The 22,152-nt window shown below is 40.0% G+C and overlaps 1 protein-coding gene across 6 annotated transcripts in view; it reads right to left on the minus strand.

Annotated features, from left to right (window-relative positions):
* Window positions 1-322: 322 nt before the first annotated feature.
* Window positions 323-22,152, minus strand: part of LOC144535639 (regulator of G-protein signaling 6-like) — a 40,439-nt gene continuing 18,609 nt past the window's right edge. Inside the window, exons 2-16 of one of the 6 annotated variants that reach the window (XM_078278180.1) lie at window positions 16,452-16,551; window positions 15,443-15,493; window positions 15,224-15,330; window positions 13,973-14,024; window positions 13,431-13,495; window positions 11,687-11,763; window positions 10,804-10,885; window positions 10,358-10,432; window positions 8,327-8,428; window positions 8,116-8,198; window positions 7,622-7,747; window positions 6,538-6,724; window positions 5,608-5,697; window positions 2,698-2,754; window positions 323-2,405 (exon numbers count right to left, since the gene is read on the minus strand). In XM_078278180.1, the coding sequence (XP_078134306.1) occupies window positions 2,355-2,405; window positions 2,698-2,754; window positions 5,608-5,697; window positions 6,538-6,724; window positions 7,622-7,747; window positions 8,116-8,198; window positions 8,327-8,428; window positions 10,358-10,432; window positions 10,804-10,885; window positions 11,687-11,763; window positions 13,431-13,495; window positions 13,973-14,024; window positions 15,224-15,330; window positions 15,443-15,493; window positions 16,452-16,551 (1,305 nt within the window). In that variant the 3' untranslated portion in view covers window positions 323-2,354. Of the gene's footprint in view, window positions 2,406-2,697; window positions 2,758-5,607; window positions 5,698-6,537; window positions 6,728-7,621; window positions 7,748-8,025; window positions 8,199-8,326; window positions 8,429-10,357; window positions 10,433-10,803; window positions 10,886-11,686; window positions 11,764-13,430; window positions 13,496-13,972; window positions 14,025-15,223; window positions 15,331-15,442; window positions 15,494-16,451; window positions 16,552-22,152 lie in introns of all 6 variants that reach the window. The other 5 variants (XM_078278178.1, XM_078278177.1, XM_078278181.1 and 2 more) reach the window with 5 other exon arrangements.

The raw sequence follows: 22,152 nt of genomic DNA on the forward strand, positions 1-22,152 counted from the left end.
GCCCTGCTTTTGGATGTTTTCTCTATTTGTTTCTTTTTTCTTAATATTGCATATATGTTTGCCTAATGTGTTGTGCCAATGTGTTCCCAGGTCCATCGTAGAAAAAGTGTTTTGTGATTTACATTTGCACATATATCTGGGACCTTGTATTGTGATACTCCTGAAAAAGACATCAGCTCTAAGTGAAACAAAGGAGACACAGTTGACTTCTTTGTTTCTTGACGCAGAACAGCCAACACCAACAGAAGAGTGGCACAGAGGAGACAGGTCCAGAGTTTTTTTTATTATTATTTGGTACCCATGAATAGATAGCAGGTGCTTGAGTGTTTTAGAGTGCCAGTAGTCATCTTGCTGATTGAGAAACTAAAAGCTCAAAATACCCTGAATATGTTACATGCATAGTAATGTGCCCATATCATAATAAAGTGTGCTTTTGGATGATGAAATTTAGCGAATTTACATTGTGTTTGTGCTGAGAATAACATTTGGTACATCGACTCAAGTTAAGTATCTCTCTCTACCTTATAATCAAGAGGTTATTGGTTTATGACAACTATTAATATTACCTGTACAGTGCATTACAACGACTCTAACAGTAAATAATAGGCGATTCACTCATTCAGCAGTCTGTCATTGTAGCAGTCCCTGGGATCATTGGGGAGCTGTCTGTCCAAGCACTTTCTGTCTGTAGAAGAAGTCTGAAGCCACAGTGGAGTGCAGATGCCTTAATGTTTACAAGTCAAATATTGTTCCCAGTTGCATTTAAGGGCTTTGATGTCCATTCACTGAGGAGTGTTGCTCCAGTGCTTTTCCTCGTCTGTGTGCGGTCTTTGGAGAGCCAAACCATCTTCATTTGGTCATTATGGTCCAATATCATGCACCATTTTCCCCATAGTCATTAAAACACATTACGATTATTAGATCGAGAGTCACAGCATACATTTTGCCAAACAAACGTGGGCAGGTTTAATTGTTTTGACAAAACCAAAGATGAGATATTCATGCAGTAAAAAAGCAACAAAGCATAAGTGATCCCATATTGGGCTGCAGGCCTTGTAATATCTCCATGATCAGAGGACTAGGTTTGACATCATGATGCCTTGCGATATGTGAACCTAGTTTAATACAGTCTTTTAACACTCTGTTGCTGGTCCTGTGGTTTAACCACCACTAGATGGACCCATGGCACTGGAAACCTTAAAAACTACACTATAGTAGGAGCCCCAAAAAGCATGTAGATGCTATTACACATGTGACTGTGCACACTAGAACTATGACTAAATTAAAAGCTCAAATCACTGTGATTTACACCACCATGTGGGCCATGTTTTTGTTTAAGCTTTTCAAGCTCTTATTCACACAGACTTTGGAATTGACTAATTTGACTGTGCAGCCTGAACATTTTGGAACTTGAAGCCTAGAAGTTCAGTAAACCAAATTTGCCAACTGGATTAATGAATCAAAAGACATTTGAGTGACACATGCAACAGTGCAGTGTGAATGCTACATTAAGCCCTTATGCCAGATTTTGGAATGTAATGAAGCCTGAAAAGTTATACCTTCAAAAATCAATTTTGTAGACATTGTTAAATATAACTTATGGGAAACAACTACTTTGTATATTTTTGATTACTGCCAAAACAATGTTCACTATTTAACTAACATGTCATGTGCTTTATAAGGAACAGATATAATAGAAATTTTAAGGATATAAAAAGGATATTTTTCATTTTTTTTAAAAAAGAAAAAAAAGAAGTGGTCTCACACTTTATTTATTGCTGGCTGCCTTGTCAGTACAGAGACATATGCAAAATAGAATGTCAATTTGTGTCTGTGATGATGTGTCTCTTTGACCCGAGCCGACAACTAAATCAAAAGTCAATACATTGCAAATGTTGTGGCAAATAGCTTTTAAATGTAGTTTTTATCAAAGAATATTGTTGCAACACCACAGATGTGCTTTAATATCCAATAAACAAGTATATAAAACAAAATGAAAACAATATAAACTGGTCAGCTTAGTCGACAAAGAGCCTACCAACCAGTTTGCAGACTAAGTGATGAAAGGAGGGCAGCCCTAGTCTGAATGTGCTTATACTGTATGCTGCATGCCATGTGGTGTGTTGGCTGAGGTTCCCTTGTCAGCAATTGCGTCAGTGGTTCAGTTTGGGGCGTTCGCCCCGGCAGGCCCAGTGCTGCAGTAGCAGTGTGGCAGCAGTCCTCGGAGCAGTGTATGACAGCATCCACAGCAGCCATGTCCAGCCCAGTTCCACTGTCTGTGCCCCAGCCCCTGCCCCTGTGTGGCGGTCACCACTCCAACAGGGTCTGGCTGTGCCCCTCCAGCACAGGCTGTGTCAGGATGACTGCATCAGGCCTGTCAGGCGCTTTCCCGTCAATGACTTGCCCTACAAGGTCAATTAAAACAAAAACACATTACTAGACTGAGATGATAAAAGTACAAGTACTTTATAAATCACAAAAAGTCTCTACAAACAAGGTGCTTCTTTTAAAATATAAAATGCTTGGTTGCAACCATTCATGTGACTAGCATGTTATCTTTTTCACTTAATACACATCATATTACAGGTATAAAGAGCCACAACAGAGTGTAATATGGTTATACTTTGCAAAAGCCACTGATAGTGAGCCAGCCAGTGTGGTTTGTGATATGAACAGCCCCAGCTCCAAATGACTTACCACACTGCGGGTGAACTTCTCCAAGGAGGTGCGGCGGCCCTGTTCAGTATCTGCTGGCTGCTGTTTTGGGAGGGGGGGAAGCAGGGTGAGTGATTGGGTCAGGTACGGGTGTTGACGGGGGGGTCAGAGGGTGATGTAGTAAAAAAGGGGCCAAGCATTGCAAAAATGAGGGCCGAAGACAATGTGGGAGTTGCATTTTTTTTAGGAAATGGAGTGGGGTCAGTGACAGGCCAGCAGAAGGAGCAGTGTCCAAATGGGAAAGGGCAGAAAGGCTAGCATGAAGAGAGGCAGCTGTGATTTGCTGAAAAGCTCCATATTACACAGTAACAGCTAAATGACAACACACAAACTACACTGATAACCTTCGGGAGTCAGAAAATATAACATACAAAATCACCATCACTATCAACAACTACTATACTTTTCTGTCATATCTACGTACTATATGTTGCTTATTTGTTGCTTCTATTGAATAATAATTAATTATATTTATAAAGCGCTTTGTCATAGACACTCAAAGCACTTCAGGGGGGAGGACTACTCTCTAACACCACCAGCATGCATGACTGTTGTTCCTCTTTTACACAGCAGTTTGCCTGTTTGGCCTGTTTTTCGAGACTGTTTCCTTGACGTTTTACATAATTTAGCAGTTTCCTTGCACCTGCATCTTAGGCACAGTAGTTTTGCCTTTTTAGGGCTCTGTTAGTCGCCTCATGAGAGCATCAAACTGCAAAATGCCAGACCTTGTTAATAGCTGCCAAATGACATTGAAATGCCCTACTTTTGTAGCATGTGAGTGTGATCAGATTACCTTAAATCCTACACCTTGAGTTGTTTTAATGACTTTTCCCATGTATATTATAACATTATAACTAACTAGTGGTGGAAGAATTATTCAGATCTTTTACTCAAGTAAAGGTAGCAATACCACAGTGTAGAAATACTCTATGCAGAATGACCTCATTACACAATTATACAGTCATGTGAAAAAATTAGGACACCCATGCTAAAGTTGACTAAAAAGAGGAATAACAAAAATCATCTTTTGCAAATTGATCTTAATGCCTTAATTAAAAAAATGAGGAAAAATCCAACCTTTAAGGACCTAGAGATTGGCATGGGGTACTTTCCATAAAATCATCTCTCAATGCAAATCAAACCAGCTATTAGGCTAACTGAAATAAAACCATGCCAATCTCTAGGTATGGTGAAGGGGATGTGATGATGTGGGGCTATTTTAATTCCAAAGGCCAAGGGAACTTTATCAGGATGCATAGTATCCTGGATCCATGAAATAACTGGCCTTTAAAAATAAAAATCTGCCTGCCTCTATGGGAATTTAACATAGGGGTGTACTTACTTATGCCCCCTGTATTTTAAGGAAGAACATTTATTTATTTACGATACATTATTCATTCACAAACAAACTTGGTGTCCTTAAAGGTTGGATTTTTCCTCATTTTTTTAATTAAGGCAATAAGATCAATTTCCAAAAGAAGATTTTTTTAGTCCTCTTTAGTCAACTTTAGCATGGGTGTCATAATTTTTTCACATGACTGTATATATTCTACTATTGGATTACAATCATTGATGCATTCATGCATGCTCTCATATTCTCCAGTCTAGACTATTGCAATTCTCTTTTAACCGGCATCAACCACAAATCCCTCTCTCGCCTCCAGCTGGCCCAGAGCTCAGCAGCCAGGCTTCTCACCGGTTTTAATAGACGGCATCACATCACTCCAATCCTAGCTTCACTTCACTGGCTCCCTGTCTGTTTTAGAATTGATTATAAGATTTTACTGATTACTTTTAAAGCTCGTCAAGGTCTAGCCCTAGACTATATCTCAGAGATGCTGACCCCTTACGAGCCTGTTCACAGCCTTAGATCCTCGGGCGGGGCCCTTTTAACCGTTCCAAGGTCGAGGCTACAAACCAGAGGTGGCCGTGCCTTCTTCATCAGCGCCTCAGCTTTGGAACAACCTGCCCGAGGAGATAGGGCTCGCTGAATCAGTGACTTCTTTTAAAACACTTTTTAAAACACACTTTTATAGACTTGCTTTTATGTGATGCCGTCTTTTTTATAAACTTTCTCATTGTCTGCCTGTTAACTCCATTTTGTTATTGAATCGTGATTTTTTCTGTCCTTTAGTGCTGCCCCATCTCTCATTTTTCCCTATCACTTTGTTGTGCATTTATGGGTATGTGTATTAAATTGATGTGTATATTTATGTATTGATTTGTATGTGCTTTTGTTTCCACTGTCAAAGCACTTAACTAAACTATTGTTTTTAAAGTGCTACACAAATAAAGTTATGATTATCATTATGACTATTATTATTATTGTGTAAACATCACTAAAGTTGGGAGTAATTGTAACTACATTTTATATATATATATATATATATAGTAACTAAATAGAGTAAATGTACTTGGTCACAATTTGGTTGACCAGAATTCTCCTTTAATCACTACACCTCTGATCTATATTCCACTTCACCCAGCCCTGCTGCACATATATGAACCAAAAAAAGCTTAGCACTTGTCACTGTGCTTGTGCGATTAAAACAAGGCCCTTTGTGGCCAGGTTGGCTCAGTTGGTAGAACAGGCGCACATTTACATAGAGGTTTATGCCTTGATGCAGAGGTCCAGGGTTCAAGTCCAACCTGTGACAATTTCCTGCATGTTTTTCCCTTTCTCACCTAGCTGTCCTGTCCATTTAAGGCGGAAAAGCCCAAAACAAAATCTTAAAAAAAAATAGGACCCTTTGTCTAATTATTACTGACTACATAATACATTAGATATGAAACTGGAATGTCTTTTTCCAGAAGAATCAAACCAATATGAGAAATGCAATAAAAGTGACAAACTTTTGTAAAAAAGAAAAGGGGTCAGAGAGTGCAGCTCACCTTCTTTCTGGCTAACAGGAGGTCTTGGTAGATGTTGGATCGCAAAAAGCGTGCATAGCTGTCACTTTTCATTAGCTTGAATATGTGCTCCTGCAATAGAAAGAAAAACTGATGAGTGTGTGTTGGCTTTGGAGAAAAGGGAGTGAAACAATAAAGAGAAGTGCAGAGTAATAAAGGAGGTCTGATTATGGTAATGCAATGCACGCATGTGTGATTTGGAGGCGGTGATGCAAACCGAGCACGCTGACATGAACGGCAGAGTCCTGTGAGACAGAGCTAAGTAACGTCCTGCCAGTGAGAGGCGTTCCACGTCACACATCGCATCGCCAACCCACTTTGAACCACAGGAATCCATGGTGAACCGACCAAACAACCTATTCATGGCATAACTCGCCTCATTAGGCCCTGGCACAAACACACTAGGTCATTCATCTTCAATCCTCTCTCTTTCTGCTCCTCCGTTCCCTCTAATTCATTCACCAGTGTAACATGAGTGGGGTGGAAAGGTTCAGTGTTTGGCTGGTGTGTGTGTGTGTGTGTGTGTGTGTGTGTGTGCGTGTGATGTAACAGGGATGTAATGGAGGGTAAACCCTTCTGAACTCAGGACCTTTTTACTTAGAGCTTATACATATATGACTATATATACAGAATATATATATATGTATAAATATATATATATAGTCTTTATGAAGGCTACAGTTTCAGCACCCTATATGTACCACTAAATCCCTTTCTATGTAGCGCTAGAGAAGTATTGGTTTTATTGATGTGTACAGGCGCAGGTGTGTTGGCACTCTATAGGCGCAGGTGTGTTGGCACTCTATGTGTTTATTCAGATCAGTGTGAGTGTGTGTGAGTGTGTGTTCATGCGTGCGTGAACATGTATAGTTATGTGAATTCGTCCATGAGTAAAGAAACAACACAGTCCACCTGAGCGTCCTCGTAGCTGTATCGTGCGGGGTCTTTGAGGTTCTGGCTGGTGCGTTCGTAGCTGTGAGAGTCCAGGTTGATGGAGCTCGGTGCTCCCTCGGCCAGAAACTCCTGCCAGATCTCCTGCGCCCTGGAGGACACTTCCTGGAGCGGCCGCCGCTTCAGATCCTGCACTGCTAACCAGAACCTACAACAGCATCACATCTAATCAATAACAACTTCCCCAAAATATTAAATATTAAATATATACAGTGTATATAAAATTGGCAGTTGGCAATTGTTTTTTTTACATTAACTTGTATGCTGACAATGCCATTTAATGTGATTACTGAATTAATTTGAATATTGATGAAATATGAATATTTCTACAATATGGTAACACACTTGTTTTGACGTAACAATGGTGGAATTATTTATGTAAAAGCAGCAATACCACAATGTAAAAAAAAATATATATATATATATATATATATATATATATAATTTATATATATATATATATATAATTTTTATTTTATTATTGCTGCATGATACAAACATGTAAGCAGCATTTTAACATTGTACAGTAGCAGGTCAAAGTGAAGCAAAGTTTTGTATACTGTTCCTCATATTTTACAAGGTTTTATATGTAAAAAAAAGAAATTCAGCAAAGTAACCCAGAATCAGAATCAGAATCAGAAAAGGTTTTATTGCCAAGTACGTTTTTTAACACATACAAGGAACTATAGTCACACAACTGTAGAATAAAAGTCCATTATTTCCCTGTAAAATGTAGTGGAGAAGAAGTATAAAGTAGTAAAGTAAAGTACAAGTACCTCAAAACTGTACTTAAGTATGATACTTTATTAAATGTACTTCCCACCACTGTGTGTGGTATTAATATAATCTGTGTATTTAAAAGTATTAAGGAGTTGTAGTAGTGATCATAAAAACCTTAGTATCTATGCAGAAAGATGCCCCAAATCTAATCACAGCAACTACATCATCAGGTGTGACCCATTTAACATACATACATAATCATGTGATCCATTGTTAATATAAAATATTGATTATAGTCGCTTTAAGAAAGGCATGTCAGCCTCACCGCAGGTTCTCTGAGCTGAACTCTGACTCCAGGAACTTCAGGAACTGGTCTCTTCCTGCCGGATCTTTCAGTGCCTCCTCCAGAGAGAAGCCCCATTTCTTCACACGCTGCTGGCTGGGGTCACGACTGCTCAGAATAAAACACATTAGAGAAGAATGGAATAAAATAGGTCATTTTTCCTCATGGTGTACAGAGAGCAGATACCAGAATGTCATAACACAGTAAACCTTTGGGAATGTCAGCATTAGTTCTCATTTGAGATGATATCCCTCCTAATTCAGGACAACAAAAGTTCACCATCACCGAGGCCTCTACACTCCACCTGACCTCAGCGTTGGTTTAAAGAATTATCAGCCTCCTGTGAACTCTCAGCCCACATCCCAACACGACCCCTCCAGCCTCACCTTCCTTCCAAGTCCCAGAAGGAAGTGTCATCACTGATCCAGGGGTTGGAAGGCTCTGTGGCCGACACAAAGGGGTCATATTCCACGAACTGGTCCGTGTAGCTCATCAGACTGTCGGCCACTTTGGAAACCTTCATACAGTGTCTGTCCAGCTGAATGTTCAGGAAGGTAATCTGATGGAGAGGGAGAGCAAATAATGAGGAAGCTAAATAAGGTAACAGCTCATCAGTCTGTGTCCCAGACTGTCGCTATGATGGATGGGTGAGGCAGGCATGGAGAAGAAGGTCAGACAGTGAGTTACCTCCTTCTGAACGTCCTCTTTGGTGGCCTTCCTGGTCGGCTGGGAGCTGATATGGATGGGACTCGGCTGGCTCTGGCCATCATCTGGAACCCCGTAGACCGACTGGAGAAGATGAGAGGAGAGACATGTTGTTTTGTTTTGATGCCATTGTTGTTGTTTGGATAAACCATGACAGATCAGGGACTCTATATTGTAGTTTGATGAATGTCAGGTAATAGTTGTGGGACCAGAGGGAATAGTTCTGGGGCCAGGGCTGTAGCTATCATTAGCACCATCATGGCCTCAGTATTATGACTGGGAATCGAGGGGTTTTAACGACCTGAAGAGTAGTTATATATTTTACAATTACACACAGATTACACATGGTGGGTTTGAATTTTTAGAATCCGTTGAATCTTAGATCCTTAGATTTTTGATTGCTTTTACCCACATATATTTGTACATTTGTAAAAAATTAGAAGAACTTTACTATTAACTAAACAAAAACATATATACAGGCATTGTCATATTATGTATGAAAATATGAATATACAGTATATATATATATGTATACACATATATATATACATATATGTGTAAATATATATTTATTATTTAAATATTTTTTATAAAACCATCCATTTCATATTGCCATTTAGTAAGATAAAATAGTCAACAAAAGTCAACGAAAATCTGTTATTTAAAGTATTTTACAAAACATTACACAACATTTAAAAGAAATGTACGTACAGTTTTTCTTATCAAAATGTTTTATAAAAGTTACAATATCTTATACAAATATCTTTATGACTAAACAAAAAAATATATCATTTTGTAAAAGAAAATAGTGGAAGTGGACACTGTGTAAAAGGCGTTGAAGCATTTGGGGAGATACAATTTACAGAAAATGTAATTGAGCAGTTAAATGAATAAAACATTTAAATTAAAGGTTTTGGTGGCAAAAACATTCTTCAGGAGATGAGGTGGTGCTACTGACCTACCTACTGAGGTCATAAACCACTGGTTTATAGCAAACGATTGCTAAAAACTAGGGCTGTCAGCATTAACGCGTTAATCGCGATGCGATTAAGGGCTGAGCATAACGCGTTCATTTTTTTTAAATTGCATTAATCTTTTTAATCGCATGCCGCCATTTATTAATTTATTTTACACTTCACTCGGCTTTGCGTCGTGCCCAACAACGCCCCTTAGCTGTTCTAAAATCACTAGAATCTAGCTAGGCTAGTATGTTGACCCTTTGCTGCACCTCTACTTATCATCAAGCTGCCATACTTCCTCGTAACACATTCTGCTGCTGCAGCCAGCAATACAATTCTGTATGGCGCTTATATTTTCCAAAACTCCCGGACGGCTCAGTAGACAAGTCGAAAGCCATATGCACATTGTGTAAAGCCGAATTAAAATATCACTGAAGCACGTCAAGCTTGAGCTACCACCTACGAGCTAAGCATAGTAGTACTGTCAGTTAACGTGACTCAGGTTGATGCTAGCGGGCTCAGGCAAAGCACTATTTTGGAGAGTGCTACTCGCCGACCTGTGGATGAAACCAAATCCCAAAAAATTACGACAGCTCTTGCAAAATGGGTGGCAACTAACTGCAGAACTGTCAGCATCGTAGAGGACTCGGGTCTTAAAGACGTAGGCTACTACGGTTGGTTCTCAATTGTGCAATAATGACAGATTCACACATTTTTCTTTTGTTTACAGTACATAAATAATAAACAAATACAAATCTTAAAGTCAAGTTCATAAAGCAACTTTCTTTGCATTCATTTGATTCCCAATCAAGATACACTGGTAATAATTGCTTTCAATTGTTAATATGTACTTACAAACAGTTCTGAAATGCAAAATAATAGAATTTTAATCATGTGATAAAACATGCGATTAATCGCGATTAACTATACTATAGAAATTCAGCGATTAATCGCGATTAAGAAAAAATGAATTGTTTGACAGCCCTACTAAAAACTAGTGTTGAGATAATAATTAGGTTTGGAAAGCTAACCTGCCATCGTCTCCTCTCCTCACCTTTTTTACCCTGTGTGGGTTCCTCTCTCTCCGGCACTTGCGGATGTCCATCTCTGTAGTGTTGACACAGCCTGGCTGTGGGAGACAACAGAAGACAGTGTGTTTCTGGGTCAGATAACAGTGTTTCTCCAGCATGCATTGTCTGTGCCTGTGCTCCTCACACAATATGATGCTGTTTCTCTATTCAGCAATGCCACTCTCACCAAAGGCGTGTATGCAAAGTAACTGGTACCAAATCGGATTCTGTTACCAACAACAGAACAGGGCTCTCAGTTAAACAGTGTGTGGAGCTGAGTCTGCTTTTTTCAGGCTTTAAATGCTAAAATTGTCTATCCACATAATAGTCCCTCTTTTTTCATTCTTCTTTGTTCATTACCATTGTTATACTGTTGGAGCATCTGACCCTCCCTTCTTTTTCTTTTGTCATGGTTTTGGCCCGTACTCACCACTGGCCGATGGACGTCCCAGAATGCCCTCTCCTGGCTGTCCAGGATCTTCCTCTCTGCCTTGTCCTTCTTCCTGTCAATCCTGTCAACAGAGGAAACAGGCCACTTATATACAGAACACATACCTCAGAAATATCAGGTCAAACACAATAAATCAGGCTCCATTAATAAGTCACACACTCTCACAAACACACGCAGCCACGTACATGTTACTACTGACAGGCCAGACTAGGGAGCAAAAAGCTGAAGAGTGTAGGTCTGCTCGCCTCACTTAGCGATGCCAGGTTTTGCTGCCAGTGGGGCCGAGCTCTTACATAACTGACATTTACTGACGGCCCTCGCTAGGTATTGTTTATTCCCCAGATATTAGAAGACTTATTGCTTTCCATATCGCCAGCACCTGTACAAAACAGTGGCCACTAAACAATGCCAACTTTGAAGATATTTCTAGACAGGAGAAGAAGGCTCTCTCCTCACTGAAATGCATGAGATATTAGTGCTGTGTTTACACATGCAAGCCACCAGATGGAAGCCTTACTAAGAGATAGAAGTTAGGGAGAATTGTGTGTGTTTAATTCCATAGGGGGATGCTTGCTGTATTTAATGCATGTAACCCTGCAGTCACAGCAGGGCATGAAAACAGAGCATTGCTAATGAGAAAAGCATTGGCTCAATGCCCGACTGACACTGCACACTGAAGCGTTTTTCTCTTCCTTGGGGAAATAACACTCAAATTATGCATGTAATGCCAAAAGTTAGTATGAATGTATAAACCTGATCTCACCAACATCTCTCTACTTGCTGCTGTAAATGTGTCACGTTAGTATGACTCTGACGTCAAGAGGCGACACGTGCTAACTCCCATGTACATTCATGTACTCACTTGACTTGAGCCTCAGCTTGCATGAAGATAAATTCCCACTTCCTGGCAAAAGCCCTCTGCAGCCGGGCAAGGTTTTCCTGGTGGAACCAATCAGGCGTGGCATTAGGGGAGAAGGCTACTGGAATTCAAGGCCTTTAGATGATTACATTGTCCATTTACTGTAAATTCATTTTTGGATTACCAATGCTGAGATGAGGCGACTTCTCACTAGTGTGTCCCTGAACACGTTATTGAGCTGCTGATCCCACACTCACGAATAGGCACTGTTTTGGTATATACACTGTTACTGAATTCATCATTTTGGGAAATACGTTTTTCGCCTTTTTTGAGAGTAAACGAAAAGATTGACACCACTCTTGTGTCAAACAGCCGGTTGGCTTAGCTTAGCATAAAGATTTGAAACGGGGAAAAAAAGATAGCCTGGCTCTGTCCAAACTAAGATAACTTACCTGCCAATACCTATGAAGCTCACTAATTAAAGGGGAACCACACCCATTTTCAAAATTCATACATGTTATTCCAATGGTCTAAGACATTAACAACTGTATCGCAAATCCAAAAACTAGAGTGCTTAAACCCAAATCTGTGATGTCATCAAGTATAAAGTCTGCTCCATAGACAATGAATTGAGAAAGTTGTCACTGAGAGGACACTGAGAGCACCCAGGGGAATCGTCTGAGTATATGGGTACATTTTATGTTTTCAGAACTGAGAACACTTCAATTGAATAAAACTAATTTGGGTATTAAAAAAAAGAAGAATGATGTCTCCCATTCATTATCTATGGAGCAGCTCCAGACGTTACAGATTTGAGCTTTACCTGTCTGGTTTCTGGCTTTGAGAGAGAGTATCTCATGTTCACAAATATTGATTGATTACTTTCCTAGTAGATGGAAATAACATATTGGAATTCTTAATTTAGATGGTGTTCCCCTTTAACATGTTATATCTCATTAGTTTAATCCGTACAAAAAACAAAGTGTAAAAACGGAACATTGAGGTTTTACGGAGGGACAAATGTGGCGACTCATACCATAACCTCATGACTTTATTGAGTGCAACTCATTGCAGGATACATTTTGCTTGAATAAAAGAAATAAAAGCTTCACAAGCTCTTTAAAACTCCATAATGTACACATATCAAAGCTGCATACCAAATTGGGCATTCTTAATAAGACCACTCAAACAAGCATCTGTCGAAGATACAGTACATGACCTCATTACAAAGACAGAAAAAAGTCCAAACCAACTAGCAGGCATGTTAACAGTGAGAGCAATGAGGCCTGAAGACAAAAGTGACCTAAATAGGAGAGAAAGGAAGTCTACTGGACAATATAGTTGCAGAATAATTTAGAATATGAAAGTGCAGTGGATTGCTATTGTATACCAGCAGGAGATCAGCACTGCAGTAATGCCCCTATTGAGACTACATTGATCTGCTGATGCCAAGTAGTCAAGTAAGTATTTTTGGGGCCAGGAAATGACTGAATTATAGTCTGCCAAATGCTGCTCCACAAAAATGACAGATTTGTATAAAAGTTTGTAATTTGATAATTGCTTTTTGCTGGGATGAATGGATCTTGGCATTTCAAGGCCCCAGAGGACACTGTTACAGCTCTTTTTTCAGCGATGTGAAACAAAACAGGAAATTCAGAGTGTCATGATATTATGGTCCATGCACAATGATAGCATTGAACTGAGAGCTTCCTGGCAATCACTTAACCAAAAATGACAGTGTACTTACAGCCTCATAGTCAGCTAGCTCAAGCCTGGCCTTATTCTGCATGGTGCGCTTGCACAGGTAAATGGCTGGAGGGGGAGGGGGGGAGAAAGAGTGAGACATGTAGAGGGTAATAGAGTTAGTCAGATGGGTTGTCAGCGTTGTGACTACAAAATAAAAAAGGAATTTATCCAATGGATGCTGCTAATTTTTAACTGAGGTCTCAGCTGTGTGAACCAACATTAATGAATGTTTTGCTGGAGCAGGCAGGCGATGTGTTCTAAAATAACAAGCCTCAAGTAAATGCCATGCAGAGAGCCGGAGATGTGGTCATATAAGTGACTGTCCCTTTATTTTGTTTGTCTAAGCTTTTCCCACAGGGTTCTCTGTAGTGCGGGCTCCTCGGAGCCAGATACATTACAGAGAATGGCTCTGTGAATCAATACTCAGTAAGTGTCAACAACAGATCTACAGTGTGAGTTCTGTTTCAGAGAAACAGCTGAAGGCATTAGCAAGATCGTAATGGTTTGGAAAAAGAGGCAAAAATTAAGACAGTTGTGACTCACCATAGTCTGTGTTCTCAGGCTCCCAACAGTTTGAAGGCCAGAAGTAGGGAGACTGATGATGAACAAAAGGGGATGAAACATAAACAGAGTTTATTAATTTACTCAAATAATCCAAATTACTCTCTTTTCTTTCCTGCACATAACTGTCTGGGGAGCAATGGTAACTTTATTCTTTCTCTCCAGATTTATGTCTTTTTTTCTTTTTTTTTTGTCTATTGCAACTGATATTACACATTCAAAGTTCATTCCCAAGTCCATTAATAATGGATCACTCACATTTGTCATGAATTCTTAATAACAGGGCAGAATTAGAAATTGGTGGCACTCAACCGCATATTTTAGTCTGACTATTACTCATAACAGTAATTAGCCTAAGAGCAAAAGGCTGACGCTGATGAATGTGGCTGTTTGAGTGTTTTGAACAAAAGGTTAACATGCTCTTATTACCATTATAATCGCCAGAGAGGATGACAACTATAAGACTTCACTGCATTCGCAAAAAAGTAACAAACAGAAAACAGTCGTCATTAAATCTGGGTCTTCTACCAGAATATTATCTATTTATAGACCAGCAAACTAAAAAATCTCCCGTCACTATGCCTTACAACACAGCTATGGAGACTGGCCAATGCATTTCACATGGGCTTGTTGCATTACGACAACATCAGAGGGAATATTTTTAGCCTCTGCTGAATGAGCAAGTGTGACACGCTGCCCTCCCTGCACAGGCACAATAATGGCTTTTAATCTTGAGCAATAGAGGTGAAGATAAATGCATTCAGAGGTAGATTTAGGGGGAGGAGCAGCGGCTGGTGACAGTGAAAAGTGCAGAGCCAGTGTGCAGCCAGCTGAGTGCTTCCCATAGGGGAGCCTGACGAGTGTAGCTGGCCAGGATTAAGATGCAAATGGCCCAGTCACAGTAATGAGTCATCGTGGAGCCCCGAAAGCTATCAGAGGGACCTGTCATTCATGCTGCATCAGATGGAGCGAAAAGAAAAAAATAACTCTGACAAGCTGAATGGCTGGCCTGTAGGTTTTGTTCTGCGGCCCACCTCACGCTCTGACGCAGCGTCCAGCAGGGATATACAGTATCGACCTTGGTGGGGTGAGTAATAGGCTTAGCAAGGATTGCTCTCGTTAGCATCACACAATAAACATATCCCTCTGATAAACTACCACCATCTCATTTTTCTATATTTAAAGGCCTCCCAATCCATACCAAGGATATTCCCATGATGGAACTTTCTGTACCTGAAAGCGATAAAGGGTTCCGTCATCTTTAAGTGTCAGGACATGGTCAGAGATGGGGAAGATGTAGCCATGGGCAGCGATCAGACTCCCAAGGTGGATGGCTTCAGCTGTTGACATGACAGAAGGCACACAGAAGGATGGGGGGGGTTGAAATTGCCTTCCTCTTCAATTGAGCACTATTGTGCTTATATGTAATGACAGATTTCTCAACAGACTTACCTGGATCCTCAATAAAAAGGTTTTTCATCAGCCACTGAACAATGTCTGCCCCTGGTATTCATAAAAGAATTATGGTTAGAAGTGGCGTCACAGTTCTACATGCACAATAGTTTCGACAAAAGCTGCAATGGACAAACACGAATGAGCTTTGAGGAAGTCTTTGTGAGTTTGTCTCTGTTCTAAGCTGTGGGTCAAAGCTCAGTAGGTGTCTGAATATAACATAATGTTAACAGGTTTGCAGTCCTGTCTCTCTCTCTGCTCCTCGACAGCACTATATTTGGCCCGGTCCTTGTGCTTTGGCAGAGGCTGCTGAGAATGATCGTGAGGGCATCGGGCTTGGGGGAGCCATGTTAAGCAGTGACTCCGAAACAACCCTTGGGAGAGCGGGAGCGACCTCGTCGTCCAACACTGGTGACTCATCCTCATACACAAGCACACACAGATGCACAAACACAATAAGGAATACAGTGCATACACACAGATGGACACAGACAGAAAGGAGAAGGAGAAAAAAGTGTGACAAGGGCAGCACACCAGAGGCAGTTTCCTCAGTGGCTTATTGGTAAAGACATCATCTGCCTCCAACTGTAGAAGCAGCAATTTAAATGAGCCCAAAAGGTCATATTTGCTTTCTGATACTGACTCATACGTTTTCTCTAGACAACAAAGCAAACACACACACAATCATAATAATGATAATACATTTATTCTGCATAGCGCTTTAAAAGGTACTCAAAGGCACTTAAAAACAAAGACAGAAACAGTAAAAGCAGTAACAACATACTAAATACAACAATACAACTAAAAAGAATAATTACAATAATCACAGATTAAAAGCAGATTTAAATAAGTGGGATTTGAGAGTGGTTTTGAAAGAGGGTGGTGAAGGAGTAAGGCAAGTCCTTATTAAGGAAGAAACACACAAGAAACTACAACATACTGTATGTAAATGTGCAAACACATACAGTAAACAGACATGTCCACACACCTACGCACACATAATACTAACCTGACACAACACTGGGGATCTTGGAGAGGAAACTTTTGACAGTCCGAATGGCTACACCTCCTGCTTTCTCATCTTGTATTCGTGTAACAATGTCTTCTATCTGTGGGAAGGCCAGAGGGTTTGTTAAATACAAACAAAACAAAAAAAAAATCACATATTCTATTTTCTACAGCAACCACTTAAAATGGTTCTAACTACATAACTCGGATTATTGTGCATATATGCTTTTTGTTCTTTTTTTTTCTGGAATTTAAAATTCATCAGTGATAGAAGAGAAAAACATCCAATGTGAGGACATTTTTTACTAGTTTTAAATAATTACAGAAGGCTCTTTAAAGTCAAACAATAGATTCAGGATTGAGTTTACTGATATTTTGGCCACTTGGGGGAGCGATGAGAGTAAATTAAAAAACAGTAAAATTGCAGGCTGTAAAACCAAAACAATGAGCTTAAAGATGCTAACATGCTCCATAGAGCAAAGGGGAACTACACAGTAGGGTGATCATTCTCTGTTGGTTTGTTACTATGAGTGAGACCATTCACAGTACACCTAGTCATCTGATTCATTGTTAACGACTAGGGCTGTCCATCGATTAAAAAAATGAATCTAATTAATTACATACTGTGTGATTAATTAATCTAAATTAATCGCATACATAATTTTTGCCCGGTGCCTTAACCAATACCTTTTAAGAAAGTAAAAAAAAAAGAAGAAAAAAAATAAGGGTACTAAACAACAGTCTGCAACATTAAAGAAGGCTTGTTTATTGCTAGGCCATATGGTCAAAATTAAATGATTTAATAATAATGTAATAACTATAACAATAACTTATTTCACTAGTAAATTGCTGTTGAATGAGAAAAACAACCACCAGATGGGAAAAGGGCCTTTAACAACAACTTTGAATGCACCACGAGGCTGTAGGCTACCAGTTTCATTGAACGCACCATCTGTGTTTTTCCGACAACGGCAGCTGCAGATTGTTACATCCCGGTGTTGAATCCTCTAAAGTAAAATACAGTCACATTTTACACCGTTTAACGTTAGCAGTCAGCATTGTAACTGTGTTTAATCCAGCTACTAGCTAGCGGTAGGCTAACGTTAGCTGCTGTCGAGTGTAGTGTTAACTAGCATCATGTGCAGCGATGTTTGTTTCCTGTAACGTCTGTTTCAGAGCATCCGAGAGAAGCGCAGACATATCAGTGGCACCGGAATGAGGCACCGAAATCCACGTTGCTATTCGGTCTGGTAGATACAGGTCATGAAGGCACCTGTGCCGCATTAGCACCGGATTTCGGTACCCAACCCTATTCAGGAAGAAGATAGTAAGTAAATGTTCCAATTAATGATCCAGGCAGCACATTATCGTCTCCCTCCTTCATTTTACAGTCGAATGGTGGCTAGAACGGCTCTGGGTCAAAGTTCAATATGGAATGGATTAATCTGCGTTATTTTTACAGCCCTATTAACAACATGAAAACATCAATAAGTGCAGCTTTAGATTTCGGTAAAGTCTCTGATGCGTTATGATTTTGATCTGACTCACAACATTCATTATTTTTGTTTGTAGAAAAATGAGACAAGACAAAATGCTATATGTTGCCTTTTTGACATGTTATGATATGTTGCCTGACATGAGGACATCCATATATCCACACTGTTGAACACTTAAACATACGTGCTTTTGATGGTGATCTAAAGTGACACCCTGTGGAATGCACTCTATAAAGCTTAAAGATAGCATGGGTCAAAGGTTCAATACATTGAATATTTTCCTAAAACACACACACACACAGACACACACACACACCGACACACACACACACACACACACACACACACACACATATTTCCATGGAAATACAACCACAGGTTGGGTTGATTTATTTATCTATAACAAGGGCTTCAGTCAGAAGCTTTGGCCAATTGAAAAGGGCTGTCACAGCTACTCCCCAGAGGCAGAAATAAACATCACACCTATGACACAGCCAGAGACACAAACACATCACACATCAGCCGCCTAAAGTAAGGCCCGGCACAGCTTGCCACTACACAGGGGAGAACACAGTACAGTAAACAAGTGAACATCAAGTCAATCAAGTACATGGACACACATGCACAAACACACATATGACGATGCAGAAATCCACATACAGAGTCCTAAACACACAAACATACAGAAACACATAATTTATTTTTAAAAATCAGTGTTTGATCAAGTCCTTGAACAGGTTGTTTGTAGATCATAAGCCGTCAGGTCAGGTCAGGTCATGTATTGATGTGAGCAGTCAGCGCTCTGTTGTAGAAATCAATCTACATTAAAAAAATCCTGATTTTGCATACTTGCAGCCAACCATATGCAGTACAGTAGCTGCTAAGGTTTAATAGCACTGGCTATAACAGTCTTTATGGCTCCCTAAGCATCTGTCTAGTAAGTAAGCACACTCGGATGCCCGCACACGTACACAGTCACGTGCATATGAACACAAGCACACACGCTGCTACAGTATGACAAAGCAGATTGTGTGAATTGGGTTGAACTTACAGGCTCTGAACACTCTCCTATCAGGCTACTGTATATACTTTTGTTTTTTAGCCACATTAGCCTCTATGGACAGTTAATGTTGATGAGCCTGTGTGTCAGTCAGTTCACCACTACTACTTGATCGATTGGTGTGAAATTCTATAATGACATTTATGGTCGCCAAAGGATGAATCCTCCAATAGATACATGCTGGAATTGACCAACATGTCCGATTGGGATTTAGTATGTCAAACCTGTGTGTCAAATGTGTGTTTTACCTGTAAAATGTTTGCTGGGATCACTCTAGCATTTCCATAAAGCCTTTACATTTTAGATATATTATTTGTCCTCAACCCACTTCTTGATATACTTTAATTCTGCAACATGTTTCTAACCTTAACACCACAAGTGAATAGGAAGGTAAAGAGAGAACAACAAGCGGAGAGCGCAGCATGCTGCAGCACATTAACTAAACCACTATTACCATCCTGCCTGGCAAAGTATTAAATGGACGATTTATACATGCAGCCCATAAATCTACAACAAAACACCCCTGATGCATATGGATTTAATAACACACATAATGCAGAGCAGAGAGGAGGGAGAGAACACTGCGTGGCAAAACAATTACCAATCTCGCACCATAAGCTTGAGAGTGTGTCTTGGTATTAATTATTGAACATCCACTGTGGAGAATTACTGCCTCAACTCTTGTTGATAAATCTCTCACAGGACAGAGGGGGGATACAGAGCTGCATATGCCCTCTGTGTTGTGAACAGAGCCTTGGTATTTTAGGCCTGCTTTCGCCTATATGTGAGCATAAACTGTTTTACATGAGCACAATCAGGGGCACGACAGATTAGCACTGACACATCACAATCTTTCCTTTGAAGTGAAACAACAAGGCAACAGCTTTGAAATCAGCTCTGTTCGATCCAACTCTGAAGGACTCCTCAAATCCCCTGAGACACAGCAACATGCAAAGGATTAAGTCCTTTTGTTCTCATGTAATAATGGACCTTGGACTGCATATAGCAGTAGGCTTTAGAAAGAAGGACTCAATATCTCTCTACAGGATGACAGCAGACAATAAGTACTTGGCACAGCTACAGAAAGTGCACATCGTATCTCCTGGATGTACAAGCTAATGGTGTTTGCAGCTTGGTGTGGAGGGTTTTTGAGAGATGAAAATTGCTGCTAGCATGCGATAACAGCACTTTGCCCCTCGCCACTGAGCTCTGTAAATGATTATCAGGAGAACACTTGTGTATCTTGCCACCGCATGTTTGCATTTGCTGCACACGTGTTTGCAAATTTGTACCAATGCATGGCTGTGTCTGTGTGTAGGTGTGTGTGTGTTGTCCATCTTATCTTTTATGGCTCTAGCAACTCTGTATGGCACATGTAGGAGGGTAAAGGTGTAGGGAGAATGTGAGGGAGCAGCTCGAGATGAATACCTACAACTAAGGCCACCAGTCAATAAAAAGCATTTACTCCACATTAATGTCAGGAAAGGCCTGTACGCTCTAATGTTTAAAACAAGATCACCACTTCCTGTAATATTGGGTTTGTAATTGGGACTTAATGAAGTGAAATAAAACCTAAACGAGAGCATCATTGACATAAATAACCATTGAGAAAAAGCAACAGGTTGAACTCTGGTAGGCAGGCCATAAGTGCAGAAACATTCACTTCTTCTACTAATTGAAACCCTGTGCCCTTTTTCCAAAAAAAGGCTACAGATGAAGCTATTAAAAACTGTCCCAGTCTTCAGAAATGAGACAGCGGCTGCTAAAAGATGTATCAGGCAGTAATAGCGTCATTAATGATTCAGCAGTCATCAGTGGGGCTCGGGCACACTTGTCACTGACATTCTGGTCTGTGAGGAAATCGATGGACATCCAGGTGCGAGCGAAAAGATACTTATCTGGCCTGGAGTGAGAGCTGAATGAAGATAAAATAGCGTTGAGGCTTTAAAAAGTTTTGGTTTGCCAAGTCATTCTCAAACACCTAAAGCAGTCATGTTTTTTTTTTCTTGTGTGCAAATACTTGTCGTGTTTTGAGTATCCCAGCATTAATCTGTGTTTAAATGTACTCAAAAAACATATATTAGTTTGTCATTATAACAGGAAATCCCACTCCATTATCAAATAATAGAACATAACAACACAACCATATTTTAAATGTATTAGGATTCATTGGGAATGTTTTATATTATGCATAATGCTATTATAAATGGGAGCATCTGGCTAAATTTTAATGCTCAGTGGAAATACTGAGCAGCAGCATGACATACTGTTCCTAGAGAAGAAGAAGAGAGCACAGTCCTTCTCCTGTTTGTTAAAATCTGAAGAGAAAATAATAGCCCTATTAAGAGACAATCTTAAACAAGTCTCAACTACCCCAGTGACATTCAAAAATAATTTCCAGTTATTAAAATAATCAATACATTATCTACAGTTCCTGCACTGTAACCCTCTAGAGTCTGATAAAATATGAATAAATATTGACATTCAACAATAAATGGAAATGCTGTCGTGAATTCGTCATCTGACCTCAACACACATACTGTACATATTCACAGTTGAATGACTGTTTTAAAAGGTAGTTCATTCTAACGTCAAAGAGGTTTGGAGCATTGTTAAACCCTCGTCACACACGATGGAGGCTGCAATTGTCCTGCAGTCCTGAACCACGAGTTCCTGAATCCTTTACTGTACTTCCCTCCGCTGTACCTCCCTCACTTTTTAAACAAATACACTACACAACCAACACTATAATGCCTTAATTTAAGAGACCTGTGGGGAAGCCTCCATCTCCTATGACCTAGATGAACTGTTTAGCTTTGCCCTCCATCGATATAAACTGCTTTATTTACTTTTAATGCCTTCCTTGTATCAAAGCAGTACTAAACTGCACACTTTCTTTTTGTATGTTGTTTGCTGCATTGCCCTATCCAGTGTTAAACTTTAACTCTGTTCCTTCACATTGAGCGCCTGTGGCTGCACTAAGCCCCCTGCTGGCTCATAGAACAGTAGCCTTCCCAATGCATGCTCTCCCTCTTAATGTGTTGTCATAAGCACTGCCTTGCCTTCTGCAGTATTTCTATTTCCAGACACTTGTTTCCAGAGGCTACTAGGACACCACTAGCATAGTAACCTCCCTTGGCAGTTAG

This window comes from Sander vitreus, chromosome 20 (assembly GCF_031162955.1).
Source record: "Sander vitreus isolate 19-12246 chromosome 20, sanVit1, whole genome shotgun sequence".
Taxonomy (NCBI): domain Eukaryota; kingdom Metazoa; phylum Chordata; class Actinopteri; order Perciformes; family Percidae; genus Sander; species Sander vitreus.